Genomic DNA, 14,891 nt, shown 5'->3' on the forward strand with positions numbered 1-14,891 from the left:
TTTTAAAATAACTTTATTTCCTTACTTTGCTTTATTTTTCTTTGAAGTCCTATCACTTCTTGAAATTATATAGTTACAACTTTAGCTTTTTTAACTTTAAGTGAGGAGCTCTAATCTAGATATGATAAGAGGGTTAGATCATGTTTTACCTACCATGTAAAATCTCATGTGTTACTCTTCTTAAAGGAGTGAATTTGATGGAGATTTACAATCCCAGCTTCTAAGTAAAGCCAACGAAGAAGATAAAAACTGTAGCAGAGCTCTCTCTGTGGTAAGCACTGTTGTTCGAGCCGCAAAAGACCTCTTGCACAGAGCTCTTGCAGTGGATGGTAAGACTTTTATTTTCTTAATAGTCATATTTTAGATTCTTTATTCTGTAACTTCTACACAGAGTTACTGAGAGGAACCATCTTACAGAATCCCAGAGTGTTTTATTCATTGTAGATCTGTACATACATATACATTCATTTTGTATAAGCCATACTCTCCATATGCAGGATTTTTAGAATGTAAAAACCAGTTATCTAATACCTGTTACTTTCTTAGTTAATCTAATAAGAGAAAAACTCTTCATTAAGCTGAGTCTTTGCCTTATCCTTCCTTTAGTAGTCAAAAAGCATTTTGTTTTCTCTTTTAGGTGTGGTTTTCTTCCTATATGTCCTATTTCCAGTAATGATATCACCATTCACCCAAAGATCTGACTAATCCAAACTCACTTATCTGATTTGAGTTCTGTAAATTCTTCCACTGGCATCCCTCCAGTTTTTATTCCCCTATCTGTTCTTCCATAGTTCAAGCTACCATGGTACAGGCATGTGTCTTCTTCCTCATGGATGGATAACATCCCAGCAATCTCACAGCCACCTTTCTCCCACTCCCCATCTAGTTACCTAGTCATCCTCTACACTGACAGCAGAGTTCATTTACAAAAGGATTCATTGCTATCCACCCAGCCTTACTGTTATCTGTAACATTTGTTCCTAAGCCTAGTGTACACTTGGGAATCACCTAGTAAATCACCTGGGAAACTTGCTGAAAATAAAGAATGTTTGACCTATCCAAATTAGGGGTTTGGGTTGGGCTAGGAAACTGTATTTTTAAATAAGTGCATCCTATTCTGATGCAACAACATATATAGAAAGAAGTATTTGGGAATAATTGGCCTTTAATGTAGAGGTCATCTCAACCTAGACTCAACTTATCTTTCCAGAATCATGCTCATAGATCAATGATTAAAATGTCCATCAGCAAGATGCTTTCTTTGGTAAAATAGAAGACAATATAGCTTAATAACAGCATTTTTGTAGTGTTTAATATGTGCAGGCATTTTTCTAAGTGTTTTACATATATTAACTCCCATCTTCGTAACATACAGTGAGGGAAGTACTGTTATTACTCGTTTGTACAGAGGAGTAACCTGAGGCACATACTAATTAAGTAATTAGCCTAATGTCATGCATATAGTCATGTGTGGTATCAACTATTATGGTTTAAAATCATGGCTGTTACTGTAGGTTTTAATCCTGACTTTATCATTTACAGGTATATGATTTTGGATAAGTTATTTAACGTGTACCTTGATTTCCCCTTGTAAAAAGCAGAGATAATAAAAGTATCTTATTCTGAGGATTAATTGAGATGGCTTATGTATATAAAGCCCTTAGAATAGGGCCAGGTCTCTTACAAGCATTCAGCGTCAACTATAATTTTATTTTGCTCAAGAGAATAGAATATAGATTTAGTATAGAATATATACAATACAATGAAATTACCTTCTAACTATAGTTTTAATGACTTTTTTAGCTGATGACATTCCAGAACTGCTTAGCTCTTCCAGTTTGTTTTCCATGCTGCTTCCCCTTATTATAGCCTACATAGGACCAGTAGCTGCTGCTATTCCCAAGGTGTGTAATTTAATTCTGTAATTCTTTGTATTTTTTAAAATATCATTATTTTTAGACTTTGTATTTTTCCTTTATAAACACTTTAATCTTTGAAGTATCTAGGTTACAAGTAACACACAAAGGTAGACGAGTTAAATGGTAGAAGTTACCAGTTAAATCTCTCTGTTCTTCATTTTGTTTATTGTATTACTGTGCTTACTTACTGGCTTTACATTTGAAGAATTTGGGAATGAGAAATTTACTTTAGAATTACGACATATAAGGAAAGTTTAAGTTAACTTACGTTATTGTAAGTTGATGCCAAGTCTTTTTGGATAAGAATATCAATGTAGAAGGATAAGGGTATTTTACAATTGTGAAATAGTCAAAACATGGAGGAAATCATAAACTATTGATTCTTTGGCATAATTAGATATTGAGTAAAACCAGTTTACAGCAGATTACAAAAAGGCAAAGTGTTTAAAAGTATAGATGAGGTTATTTTCATATAACATCTAAGACATCTAAGGTAAATCTTTCTTTTCCATAGAACAAAATTTTCTTTGAATGAAAACTTAGAGGAACTCTCAGTAATGTCCTTGGTAATTAGGGATAACCAACAATTATAGTAATTAATAATTTTAAAGCAATTTTCACTTTTATTATCTCTTTTAATCATTTCTTTTTATACTAGGTGGCTGTAGAGGTCTTTGGCCTTGTCCAACAGTTACTTCCCTCAGTTGCCATTTTGAATCAGAAGTATGCACCCCCTGCATTCAATCCTAATCAGTCAACAGATAGCACTACAGGAAACCAGCCTGAGCAAGGCCTCTCTGCTTGTACAACCTCTAATCACTATGCTGTCATAGAGAGTGAGCACCCCTATAAGCCTGCATGTGTGATGCACTACAAGGTAGGCACCGATTCCTAGGCAGAGTTTAAATTTAAAACTTGGTTTGTTGTTTTATAATGATATCTTAAGGGATACTTTGCCTCTGTTTAGAAGTATAATTTTTTTATAGTATTTAAATATAGAAATCAGCAGGTGTTTAGGCACTGTCAGATACACAAAAGAGTTTAAGATAGAATTTTTATTGTTAAAGCATATAGCTTTGTATTTATGAGAATTGCTCTCATATTTTTTGCAAGTATAGTACAGTATGTAATGTGAAACTGCATATTATGTATTGTAATAGTGGTGGATATAAGCATTAAAATTTAAAGATCATATTTTTGGAACTGATACTTAAGCCATAACCTGAACTCCAAAAATTTGAATATCCAAAGTAGGATTTACGATTCTCTAATATAAATTATGTAAAACAAAACCATATAAAACATTTTTAAATAGAATATTATTATAGTGTATTCCAGAGTCCTTCTTGCTTGCGTTTTAAATTGTATCACATAAAAAAAAAAATAAAATAAAATTGTATCACATAAATTGAGGAGAGGAAGTATTCATCTGCTTCATCAATTTAATTAGAAGTTTTATGTGCTTGTAAAATATTCAACTTTTTATTACAGACTATGGTAAACAAAAAAGGACAAACTAATATAGTCACTCCACTTAGCATCATTCCAGATTCAGTAGTTACCAACTCTTTAAAGTTTTAACTTAAATTCCATTTAGTTAACATATAGTGTAATATTAGTTTCAGGTATACATTATAGTGATTCAGGACTTCCGTACAACACTCATACTCCTCACAAGTGTACTCCTTAATCCCCATCACCTAATTTCACCTATCCCTCCACCCACCTCTTGGCCAGACCTGTTTCATTTATTCCCCACGCCTTTATCCCTTTCTAGATTATTTTAAAGCACATTCATGGATATTTCATTATGCATCTCTAAATATAAGGACCCGTAAAAAAGTAACCATATTATTATTACACCAAAACAAATTCTTTCATGTGATCTTGTGCATTTTTAATTGTTTGAATTAGAGTCTGAATAAGTTTTCATTTTTTTAACTGTTTGAATTAGAATCTAGAAAAGATCCATACATTGTGATGGTTTATTATGTCTCTGAAGTCTCTTGTTATCTATAGTTCCCCTCTAACTTCTTTTGTTTCCTTAAATTTTATTTAAGATACTGGATCATATGTCTTTGTTAGATAGGACCCTCTTCAGCTTGCCTTCTGAATCCTTTAGACATACCTTTTGTAGTCATTCATAGCATCGTCCTTCTCTGGTATACGATGTTCTAGGTTCATCTTCTACATCTCTTGCCTCATATCTGAAATCAAAGCCATTTTTACAAAATTCCCTGGTTCTTTTTAATGGTGATAGGTATATAAAAGCCAAAATTTGGCAAGAAGAATTTGGCTCATTTTTCTTGGGTTGGTGATTGTTTCTAAATATTTAAAGTGCACAGAACTAGTACATACATTCCCACAGAAACGTGCATGTATTTATACACACAGGCACACATTATTTTTATATGTGTGTATATATTTCTATATAGATATATTTATGTATATATATTTTTTGTAAAGATCAAATACCTCAAGTTTGTACTGATGATATTAATTCGAAATAAGGTCCACAGGACCTTATTTATACTTGAATACTTGAATCTTTCTCATACATCTAGATTACTGTCCCTGATGACACTGGGAATATTAGAATTAGAAAGTCGGTTATTCATTTGGGGGATATGTGTGTCTTTTGTTTGTTGGCTGTATCCCAGCTAGGATGTATAAAGAAATTACTCCTTTAAAGTGAGTAAGTGTGGTTAATTACTGTGTTTTAAAGTAAGTTGGAATAATCTGTTTATGATTATGCCACTAATTGGACATATATTTGGCATCATTTCTTTTTGTTTTAAGATTTTAGGCACTGCTTTTTATAACTTATTTTATAACAAGTTAAATTATTACATTATCTTAATTCAAATCTATAAAGCAAAGGGTATTTAGGGAAGTCTAGCTCTTACTTTATCCCCTCACTCTGTTCCCTCCTTCCCTATCATAGGTAACATTTCATCATTTCATTTTATCATGACTTTGTAGTTTATCCTTCTGTTGTTTTTTTAATGTAAGCATAGTCACATACAGATGCACATATGTAGTGTATATTATTCCTTCCCCATGTGTTTCAACTTTTTATTAAAACATTTCAAACCTGTAGGAAAAAGTAAGATTTATGCAGTGATCACCCATATGCCTTTCAATCAGCTTAATCAGTTAACATTTTGCCACGTTTGTTATATTTATGTATCTGTATTTATTATCACTGAACCATTTAAGAGTAAGTGAAAATGACCTATCACCTTATTCCTAAGAACAGTGATTTATTTATCTGTATAGCAACAACACACTAATCAAATTTAGGGAAATTTAACATTGATGCTATAGTATCATAATAAATAGAAGTAGTATATCATGTTATAAGCTAAACATTTTGCCAGGTGCCCCAATAACAGCATTTATAGCATTTTTCTAAACTCAGATCTGAGATTCAGCCGGGCTCATTTGGTTGTCAGGTCTTCGCTGTGTCCCTTTGATCTGAAGCAGTGCCTCAGGCTTTCCTTGACTTTCGTGACATTGGCATTTATGAAAAAAAAAAATCAATGATTTTGTAAAAGCTTCCTTTTATTTAGACTTGATTGATTGTTTCCTAGTGATTACACTTAGGTCAAGTGTTTTGGGCAGCAGCACTTCATAGGTGATTCTTCTCAGAATGTCGTATCAAAAGTACTTACTATTTGATTAAGAGGATATCTGGCAAATTTCTCTGCCAGAAAAGCATCTTTTTCCTTTGAAAAGGTTTATATGTAGATGGCTAGAAACTATGTAAAAACTACCATTCCCTAACAAATTTCACCCTGTGGTTTTAGTATCCATACACAAATCACTTGTTGCTATAGTGGTTTCAAAGTGGTGGCTTTCTAATCCTGTTATTCCTTCCATGTGGTATTCTGTTGTAAAAGATGGTTTTCCCATCCCTCCAGTTTTAAACACCCATTCATTCATTTTATGTCTTTATATAGATACAGATTTAACTATTTTCTTTTTGCTTAATGTTATAATCCTTTGCTGTCATTATACATTTGGATGCTCAAATTCTAATTGATTTGGCTAGTGAAAGTTCATTCATGCTGGATTCTATGTCCTTTCACTAAGTTTTTATCAGTTTTTGAATACTCCACACTAGTTCCAATCAACATCATAGCAGTCTTTTCTTTATGCCTATCCCATTTACTTGTCATTGTAAAAAATAAAACTACTAAGTAAAATCAACAATTTCCTTGCAAAATGTTTGTCTTTAGAATATATCCCACTGACATTATATAACAAAGTACTATATTCAGGATTTACTTGTAGTACTTTTTATCTATATATACAGGTTGCTTTATGATCACTTTGCAAAAAAGTTAGGCTAGTTTGGTTTCTTGTACTTAATTTTGTGAGTTTTCCCCCATCTTGCTTGACTTAACTTTATTTTTTAAATGTGTAAAATATTAATGACTGCAAAAATAACATTATACAAAGTAATATGCTCAGAATTATGAGGCCCTGCCCTTTCCCTTCTCTGCTTCTCACTATTCCACTGAATATCCTGATGTTTCCTTACTGTGTTCCTTTTTGAAAAATAGATAGATGGATATAGATGTAGTCTTAATTTTCTCTTTATTTAAAAATGGTAGCACACCAGGGCACCTGGGTGGCTTAGTCAGTTAAGCATCTGCCTTTGGGCTCAGGTCATAATCTCAGGATCTTGGGATCCAGCCTCCCCCCCACTCCCCAACATTGGTGTCCTAATTGCTCAGCAGGGAGTCAGTCTGCTTCTCCCTCTTCCTCTTTCGTTCTCAAGAAAATAAATAAAATCTATATAAAAATGTTAGCACACTAAATATACTATTTTGTACTTCTTTAATGTAACAACATGCATAGAACTCTTCCCATATCCACTTAAAGAGATCATCTTCATTCTTTTTTATAACTGTTTAGTACTCCACTGTGAAGATATAGTTTATTCAGTCTTATGTATGAGCATTTCAGCATTCTGTAAATTTTTTATTTTAAGATTTGATTTATTTATTCATGAGAGACAGAGAGAGAGAGAGAGGCAGAGACACAGGCAGAGGGAGAAGCAGGCTCCATGCAGGGACCCCGATGTGGGATGCAATCCTGGGACTCCAGGACCACACCCCGGGCCGAAGGCAGGCGCCAAACTGCTGAGCCACCCAGGGATCCCTCTGTAAATTTTTTTGTAGTGAAAACCTTGTGCATATGTTTGGGGATTTTTATTAATATATTCAGAAATATATCTTTAAATTCCTAGAAGTGGGATTGCTGGGCCAAACAAAAATGGAATGAAGAACCATATGCTTCATACATTTAGGGTTACTGATTCAGAAGGTGAATGCATAAGTATCTTTGCTAGATGTTGAGTAAGTCTCTTCTGTAGAGGTTATACCATTTTATGTCCCCACCAACCATATTTGAGAGTACTTGTTTTTTCACAGCCTCCCCAACAGAGTAAATGGTTAAATATTGGACCTTCTAATAAAATGGGAAAAATGGTATTTTACTTTCATTTTAATTTACATTTATATAATTATGAACAAGGTTGACCTTTTCATTTAAATGGAGATTTTTTTTTAAATCCTTTTCTAAAAATGTTTGCCTTAGTCCTAATGTTTTTAGACCAATATCATACTTAGGAAATTTCTTAATACTTGTATCATATCCTATAACTGTTTCATAATATACTATTTAACATGGTCCTATTTAATTGTAATTTGATTACCAAAACAGAAATTTCTCTACCATGATGATGACAGAAGCTTAAAGTGGCCTTAAAAATACATATAATTATACGCCATCATAAACTCATATTATAGTAAAACTTTAAGTTTTATTTACTATAAAAACTTTAGGAAAATATAAAAATCTAGGTTTTCATCGTGTGTGTGTGTGTTTTCTTTTTAAGATTTATTATTTGAGCAAGAGTGAGAGTGTACTCGTGGGTGCACATGGGCATGGGGAGAGGGAGAGAAGCAGACTCCCTGCTAAATGTGGAGACTGCTGTATGGCTCCATCTCACACCCTGAGATCAGGAACTGAGCCAAAACCAAGAGTCGGATGCTTAACTCACGGTGCCACCCAGGCACCCCTTGTCGTGTGTTACTGTTTATTCTTTTAATACATGAAGTTCTGAAGTATTTTGCTAATGAAAAGTATCATTTATAGCACATCCTATGAATAGTGGATAACCTTAAAGTGACTAAAACCTTACATTTTAGAGATTTATTCACTTTCTATCAATATATCTATGTATTTTACCCATCAAACTGTATTTTCATTTACCTACTTAAATTCCTTAAATGCATTCTGACTGAAATGGAAAATTTATTATATAAATAAAGTGTTCTACAAGAAAATTAGATAGCTCAACTTTTATGGAAACTAAACAGCCTTGTAATATTTTTTAAATGTTATCTGTGTGCTTATAAACATTATTAATGTAATGTCAACTAAGCATTAGGTAGAAAGAAGTAAATCTTGTAAGTAGAGAGTCAGGACAATTGATGCTTAATGTGAATACCTTGATTTCTTATATTGAAGCTACTCTATTAATTTCTTACTTAAAATCAGTTTACAGTATGTTGAAAGCATCATCTTTACAGTATGAGCTGTTTCTAAAATAGGAAAAAAACAAAAGTCAAATTTTTTTAACAAATAAAGTGTTCTCTTGCCTGTTGATCTCAGGTGACATTCCCAGAATGTGTACGGTGGATGACAATCGAGTTTGACCCCCAGTGTGGCACTGCACAGTCAGAAGATGTCCTTCGTTTGTTGATTCCTGTCAGAACTGTTCAAAATTCAGGATATGGACCAAAATTGACATCTGTTCATGAAAATCTTAATTCCTGGATAGAATTAAAGAAATTTTCAGGGTCCTCTGGGTGGCCTACTATGGTTTTAGTGTTGCCAGGTAAGTTATTTTTTTCTTCTATATGGTAAAATCTGTGCATCTGTGATAATTATGTTTAGTAAGGATACATCACTGAAAATGTTTACAACTTTTAGAAAGAGTTCTTCAAGACCTACTACGCATCCAGATTGCACCTGAATAGTGAAGACAACCCTGGACAGTGGATATAGCATGACTGAATTTTAGAAGAGAAACTGTTGTGAGGATCTTGTAAAAAAAAAAAAAAAAAAAAGATAGCTTGACCAAAGCAGAGTTAATATTGAGGAGTGGCTGGCTGTAAAATTGGGAGCAAGCTATAGAAAAAGTGAATTTGATCTTTTATTTTCCTAGTGAGTGCAAGACTTTAAGAACTTAACCAGGACTCCTTTCCAATCAAGAGAATTGGTCAACCACCTAACCTTCTAAATTATGTTAAAGCTGTTGTTTTCAGTTCTTCGGGCTTGGAGGGGTGTGTGTGTGTGTGTGTGTGTGTGTGTGTGTGTGTGTGAGTGAGAGAGAGAGAGAGAGAGAGAGAGAGAAAGCAAGAGACAGAAGCAGCACTTTTGTTATTGCTGTTACTGGTGTTTTCCTTTCAGAGAAAGTTTGTAAGTTATTAAAACTGTATGTAGTCTCTTGTGTTTTTAACTGATTAACCATCAGTATTCTTGTGATTCCTCAAATTCATAGGCTATTTGAATTCAGAAGCTTCTTTTTTCTAGTCTGACCCACCTTATTTGTTTGTAAGGGGCCAGGTAAGAGGATTGCTCACTCTGAAACAGAAAAGGCTAACTAACCTAGGTTACTCTAGTAATTGACAGATGAAAAACGATAAGTCATGTAACAGAAAGGTAGAACATTTGATAAGGAGAGCTTGGTCATAGAGAAAAATAATAATTCATGTGGGATGGTTCTGTTTGTTGGCTAGCAGTGTTTTTAGCAGTCTTATTCAAGTAGTTACAGGAACACCGCCCACCTCAAAAAGACTGGGCTTTTTTAAAAGTATTGTTTGTATTGCTGCCTATTTTGAGATAGATAAAAGATACGGAGAGGCACTGGGGTGACTCAGACAGTTAAACATCTGCCTTTGACTCAGGACATGATCTTAGGGTGCTGGGATAAAGCTCCCTGCTCGACGGGGAATCTGTTTCTCCTTTCCCCTGCTTGTGCACGTGCTCACTTGCTCTCTCGTTCTCTCTATTATATAATATATATATATATATATATATCATAAAATCTTTAAAAAAAAGCTAGGGAAATGTTAATGAAATTGTTTCAGATTTTGAACTCAATGTTAGCTTTTTCTCTTAGGAAATGAGGCCCTTTTTTCATTGGAGACTGCATCAGATTATGTGAAAGATGACAAAGCTTCTTTCTATGGTTTTAAATGTTTTGCAATTGGATATGAGTTTAGCCCTGGACCTGATGAGGTAAGAATGAATTATCTTCTCATTCTGTTAAGATTGCATTTCTGAGGGCTGCTATTTTTTTTTTTTTTAATGAGGGCTGCTATTAACTAAAGTTCTCTTTGCTTGCCTATGTTCAAGAAGCCTGAAATTTATTTTAAATTAGGGTGTATAATTTAAAACATGTAAAAAAAAAATAAAACATGTTATAGTTTAGTTTTGTGTAGTGTTCCTATTTTTTTTCCACTTTTAATACATGAAGAGAACGGGTCTGTGCAATATAATGTAGCCTTTAAAGAGAGTATAATTGTGCCTGCTCCAAATCTGCTCAGGTGGCTCTACCTTCCTGAGTACATAATAGAACCTGATTTCACAATGGGACTAACTTCCTATCTCTTCTAAATGTTTCAAATCATACAGTAAAACAACAGGTGAAAAAAAGGATCACATTACTTCAAAGTAGTGAATGACAAACTCTTTGGACAGTTAGCCTATAGGCCTGGACCTTATAACATGCAGAAGACATATTATTCACCCTCTTCCACTCTCTATTTAACCACTCACCAACATGTTCTTCCTTCTGGTATCAAAAGTTATGCTTGGATACAAATCACATTATGTTGATAATCCACATTATCTTCCAAATACTTTATCTTCCAAAAATTTTTTTAAAGCAGCAGATTTTTTTCTCTTTTTCTTTTCTTTTCTTTTCTCTTTCTTTCTTTCTTTCTTTTCTTTCCAGGGAGTCATTCAGTTGGAAAAAGAATTAGCCAATCTTGGTGGAGTTTGTGCTGCAGCTTTGATGAAAAAGGATCTAGCACTTCCTATTGGTAAGTCTGGTCAAGTACTAGGTGTTTATATATATATTTATTTTAATTTCAAGAGTAGAATATGTTTGTTTTATGACATTCTGAAATAAATTAGCAAAATGAATTCAGTAGTCCCATACATTCATGAGCAGTAACTTTAATATACTGATAGTTTGAATTTTCTTTAATGAAGACTGAATAGTATCCTCTGGTCTTTTGTTTTCACATACAAACATGCACACAAACCCTCCCTAGGGAGCAGGCCCGGTGGTTCAGCGGTTTAGCACCACCTTCAACCCAGGGCCTGATCCTGGAGACCCAGGATCAAGTCCCACATCAGGATTTCTGCATGGAGCCTGCTTTTCCCTCTGCCTGTGTCTCTGCCTCTCTCTCTCTCTCTCTCTCTCTCTCTCTCTCTCTCTCTCCATCTCTCTCTCTCCTTCATGAATAAATAAAATCTTTAAAAAAAAAAAAAAAAAGCCCTCCCTAGGCACATAAATGCTATGTGCCAGGCACTGGGTTAAGCACTGGATATGTGATATTAAGCCAAAAATTTAAGATATTTTAAAAATATCTTAGTGGACATATCAGGGGCACCTGGATGGCTCAGTCAATTAAGCATCTGCCTTTGGTTTGGGTCATGATCCTGGGGTCTTGGTATCAAGCGCTGCATTGGGCTCCCTGCTCAGTAGAGATCCTACCTCTCCTCTCCCTCTGCCTCTGCCACTCCCTCTGCTTGTATGTTCTCTCTCTCTTGTGAAATAAAATCTTTCAAAAAATATCTTAGTGGACATACCAGGTAGACAATTGAATATTCATTGTCTGGCACTCAGGGGACAAGTCAGTGGAAATGTCATTTGAACAGTTGATGTTTAAAGACAGACCATGTGAAAGATAAGCTAGGAAGAAGAATGCAAATGAGAACAAGGAGATCACCCAGGATCAAAGGTGGGATTTGCCAGAGTATCAAAAATGGACAGGCAAGTGAAAGAGGGTTTAAAAACCACCCTGGTGTACAGCAACCAAGGAGGTAGGAGTAAAACCAGGAGACAGTGGACATTCATCAGCCTTTTTTTTTTTTAAGATTTTATTTATTCATTCACGATAGACATAGAGAGAGAGAGAGAGGCAGAGACACAGGCAGAGGGAGAAGCAGGCTCCATGCTGGGAGCCCAACACGGGACTCGATCCTGGGACTCCAGGATCATGCCCCGGGCCAAAGGCAGGTGCGCCAAACCCAGGGATCCCCCATTCATCAGCCTTTTGAATGCAATTGAGAAGTCAATTAAAATCTGTCATCGGATGGAAAACCTTGTTGGTTATTTATATGCTGAACAAGAAATAGATCAATAAAATGAGAGAAACAGAAGGCCTTTAGAATGGAGTGAGAGAATGCGTAGTCAGAATGCGGAGACAGGTTGAATAGATAGATAGCTCTTTAGAACTAGAGTTTTCATGTGAGGCACAGCAGGGAAATGAGGCAGTAGCAGAGATAGTACCTCTTAATACGATACAAATTTGTATGATCTATAAGTTGATTTATAATCTAGTTGGTAAATATGAAACTAAGGTTAAAAATCTTTACTGATTCTATGATACTTGGACATGATTTAAGATGTGTTTTTACAGTGTTTGGAAATAAAACACATTACTATTATATTTCCCCAATTTTCACCCCTAGAAGTCCATCGATAGCCCCTCAGTCTGAGACTACCTTTCCCACTTCATCCTCTTTCCTCCCTTCTCTTTCTCTACTCTTTCTTCCTTTTCTCTTCCCTTCCCTTTTCCTTTTCCCTTCCATACTTCTCAGTTCCCCTGTTCCTCCTGGATGTTGTTGCATGTATGAGCAAATGAGACATCTTGTGTTTTATTTACATGAAAGAATAGGTGTAACCTTTGAAGAAAATTTGTTAATACCTGTTCAAATTTATATGCCATCTATTTTTTGAAATGGCAATTTTTGTACATACTTGCACAGATACTCAAAAAATATATATTGCAAGATAAAATATATATTTATGTAGTTGTATGTTATATAATAGAGTGTATATATCTTGCAAATCACACAATGAATACTTTTTGAGTATTGCCTTGAGAATTATGGTTTATATTTGCACTGAAAATTACATCTTAAAATGTAAAGCACTGAGACTGAGCCAGAATGCTAGTTGTTCTTTTCAGTCTTTCGGTCTGGAATTCTGGAACTGTGAAAAAGGTGTAATGAATGCAAAAGACTAGAAAGTTAAGCTAAATACTGATATATGTTGGTGAAACTTTTCATTCACATAACAGGTAATGAATTAGAGGAAGATCTTGAAATTCTTGAAGAGGCTGCATTGCAGGTATTGTCCCAAACATCATAAATATAAATTTTGTACATTAATTTCAAAGCAGTAGTTTCATTCAGATCAACCTTATTTTTCTTGAATATGTACTTTCAATAAGTACTTCATTCTGTTCATTGGTGAATAAAAATACATAGTTCATAATTTCTTGGTGAGAGAAACCCAAGTCTACTCTTACTGTGCTGCATGATAGTTGTTAAATCTGGAGTGAGATATAAATCCTGCTAGAGAAAGAAAAGTTACCAAGGGTCGGGGGCATAGGGGAGGACTTTGCAGAACTGACGACAATTAAATTGGATCTTGAAAGAAGTTCTATTTACCAGTTAGAAAAATAGGAAAAAGAGTTTTAGTAGTAGTAATTAAAATAATATCTATATAGCACTTTATAGTTTATGGTATCTTTAATATTATTTATTTTAGGATTTACATTTTGAGGTTAGTTTTATCTCTTGTACCTTACAGTTAAAATAACTGTAGTTCAAAGAAATTCTGTAAATTTGTCTAAGAATTCAACTAATTAGGAGATAGAGGCTAGTATTCAGTTCTAATATCTATAGCTAGTAGTTTGCATCTTATTTATTTCCTGAGATGAATTGATCACAGCGGTAATAACAGAAACAACCATTTATTTGATCTTGACATGTCAACTACTATTCTAAACACTTTGCATATTTTTAACTCACTTATTCCTCACAGCAGCCCCATGAAAGGTAGACTCTTATTTCCATTTACAAGTAAGGAAACTGAGGCTTAGAAAACTTGTGTAACTTGCCCAGAATCACACAGCTAGTAAGCAGCCAGGCTAGAATTTGAACTCTGGCATTGGGTTACAAAGTCCATGATCTTGATCACTATTCTCTTAATTGTAGGGAGCCCTGGTATCCTCAATAATATTAAGAAACTTCTGGGTTTTAAAGATCCACCAGCTTTTGTTTCTGTTTTTTTTGTTTTAAAAAAACTTTAATTCTTTTTACTTTAAGATATACAAAAATTCAATAAACATTTAACAAATACAGTATAAAAAAACCCAAATACAGTATCAAACATAACCATTAAGGAACTCATATGTTACTCATTATTACAGGGATTATTGTGGCATATAAAATGTCACTTAGGCCAGATATAAAGAGGTGTTTATTGTGTTTCTGTTAAAAAAAATCTGATGTCCCGGATTGCCCATATTTTTGGCTTGTGGTGATCTAACATATATTAAAATCCTGCTCCTTGCAGCACCTGGGTGGCTCAGTCAGTTAAGTTAAGCATCCGACACTTGGTTTCAGCTCAGGCCTGATCTCAAGGGCTGTGAGAGCAAACCCCTCATTGGGCTCCAGAGCTCAGTGTCAGGCTCTGCATTCAGCGGGAGTCTGCTTGGCTATTCTCTCCCTCTGCTCCTTCCTACTCTCTCTCTGTCTATCTCTCTCTTTCTCTCTCTCACTTGGATATTCTCTCCCTCTGCTCCTTCCTACTCTCTCTGTCTCTCTCTCTCTTTCTCTCTCTCTCTCTATCAAATAAAATAAATCTTA

The 14,891-nt window shown here is 34.4% G+C and overlaps 1 protein-coding gene across 13 annotated transcripts in view; it reads left to right on the forward strand.

Moving 5' to 3' along the window:
- The window catches only part of MYCBP2 (MYC binding protein 2), a 258,579-nt gene that overhangs the window by 140,597 nt on the left and 103,091 nt on the right, over window positions 1-14,891 (forward strand). For all 13 annotated transcript variants that reach the window (XM_077855281.1, XM_077855282.1, XM_077855288.1 and 10 more), the window contains 7 exons: window positions 187-329; window positions 1,804-1,904; window positions 2,578-2,796; window positions 8,607-8,832; window positions 10,120-10,238; window positions 10,957-11,044; window positions 13,316-13,365. In XM_077855281.1, coding sequence (XP_077711407.1) covers window positions 187-329; window positions 1,804-1,904; window positions 2,578-2,796; window positions 8,607-8,832; window positions 10,120-10,238; window positions 10,957-11,044; window positions 13,316-13,365 — 946 coding nt within the window. The remainder of the gene's footprint in view (window positions 1-186; window positions 330-1,803; window positions 1,905-2,577; window positions 2,797-8,606; window positions 8,833-10,119; window positions 10,239-10,956; window positions 11,045-13,315; window positions 13,366-14,891) is intronic.

This window comes from Canis aureus, chromosome 17 (assembly GCF_053574225.1).
Source record: "Canis aureus isolate CA01 chromosome 17, VMU_Caureus_v.1.0, whole genome shotgun sequence".
Lineage (NCBI taxonomy): Eukaryota > Metazoa > Chordata > Mammalia > Carnivora > Canidae > Canis > Canis aureus.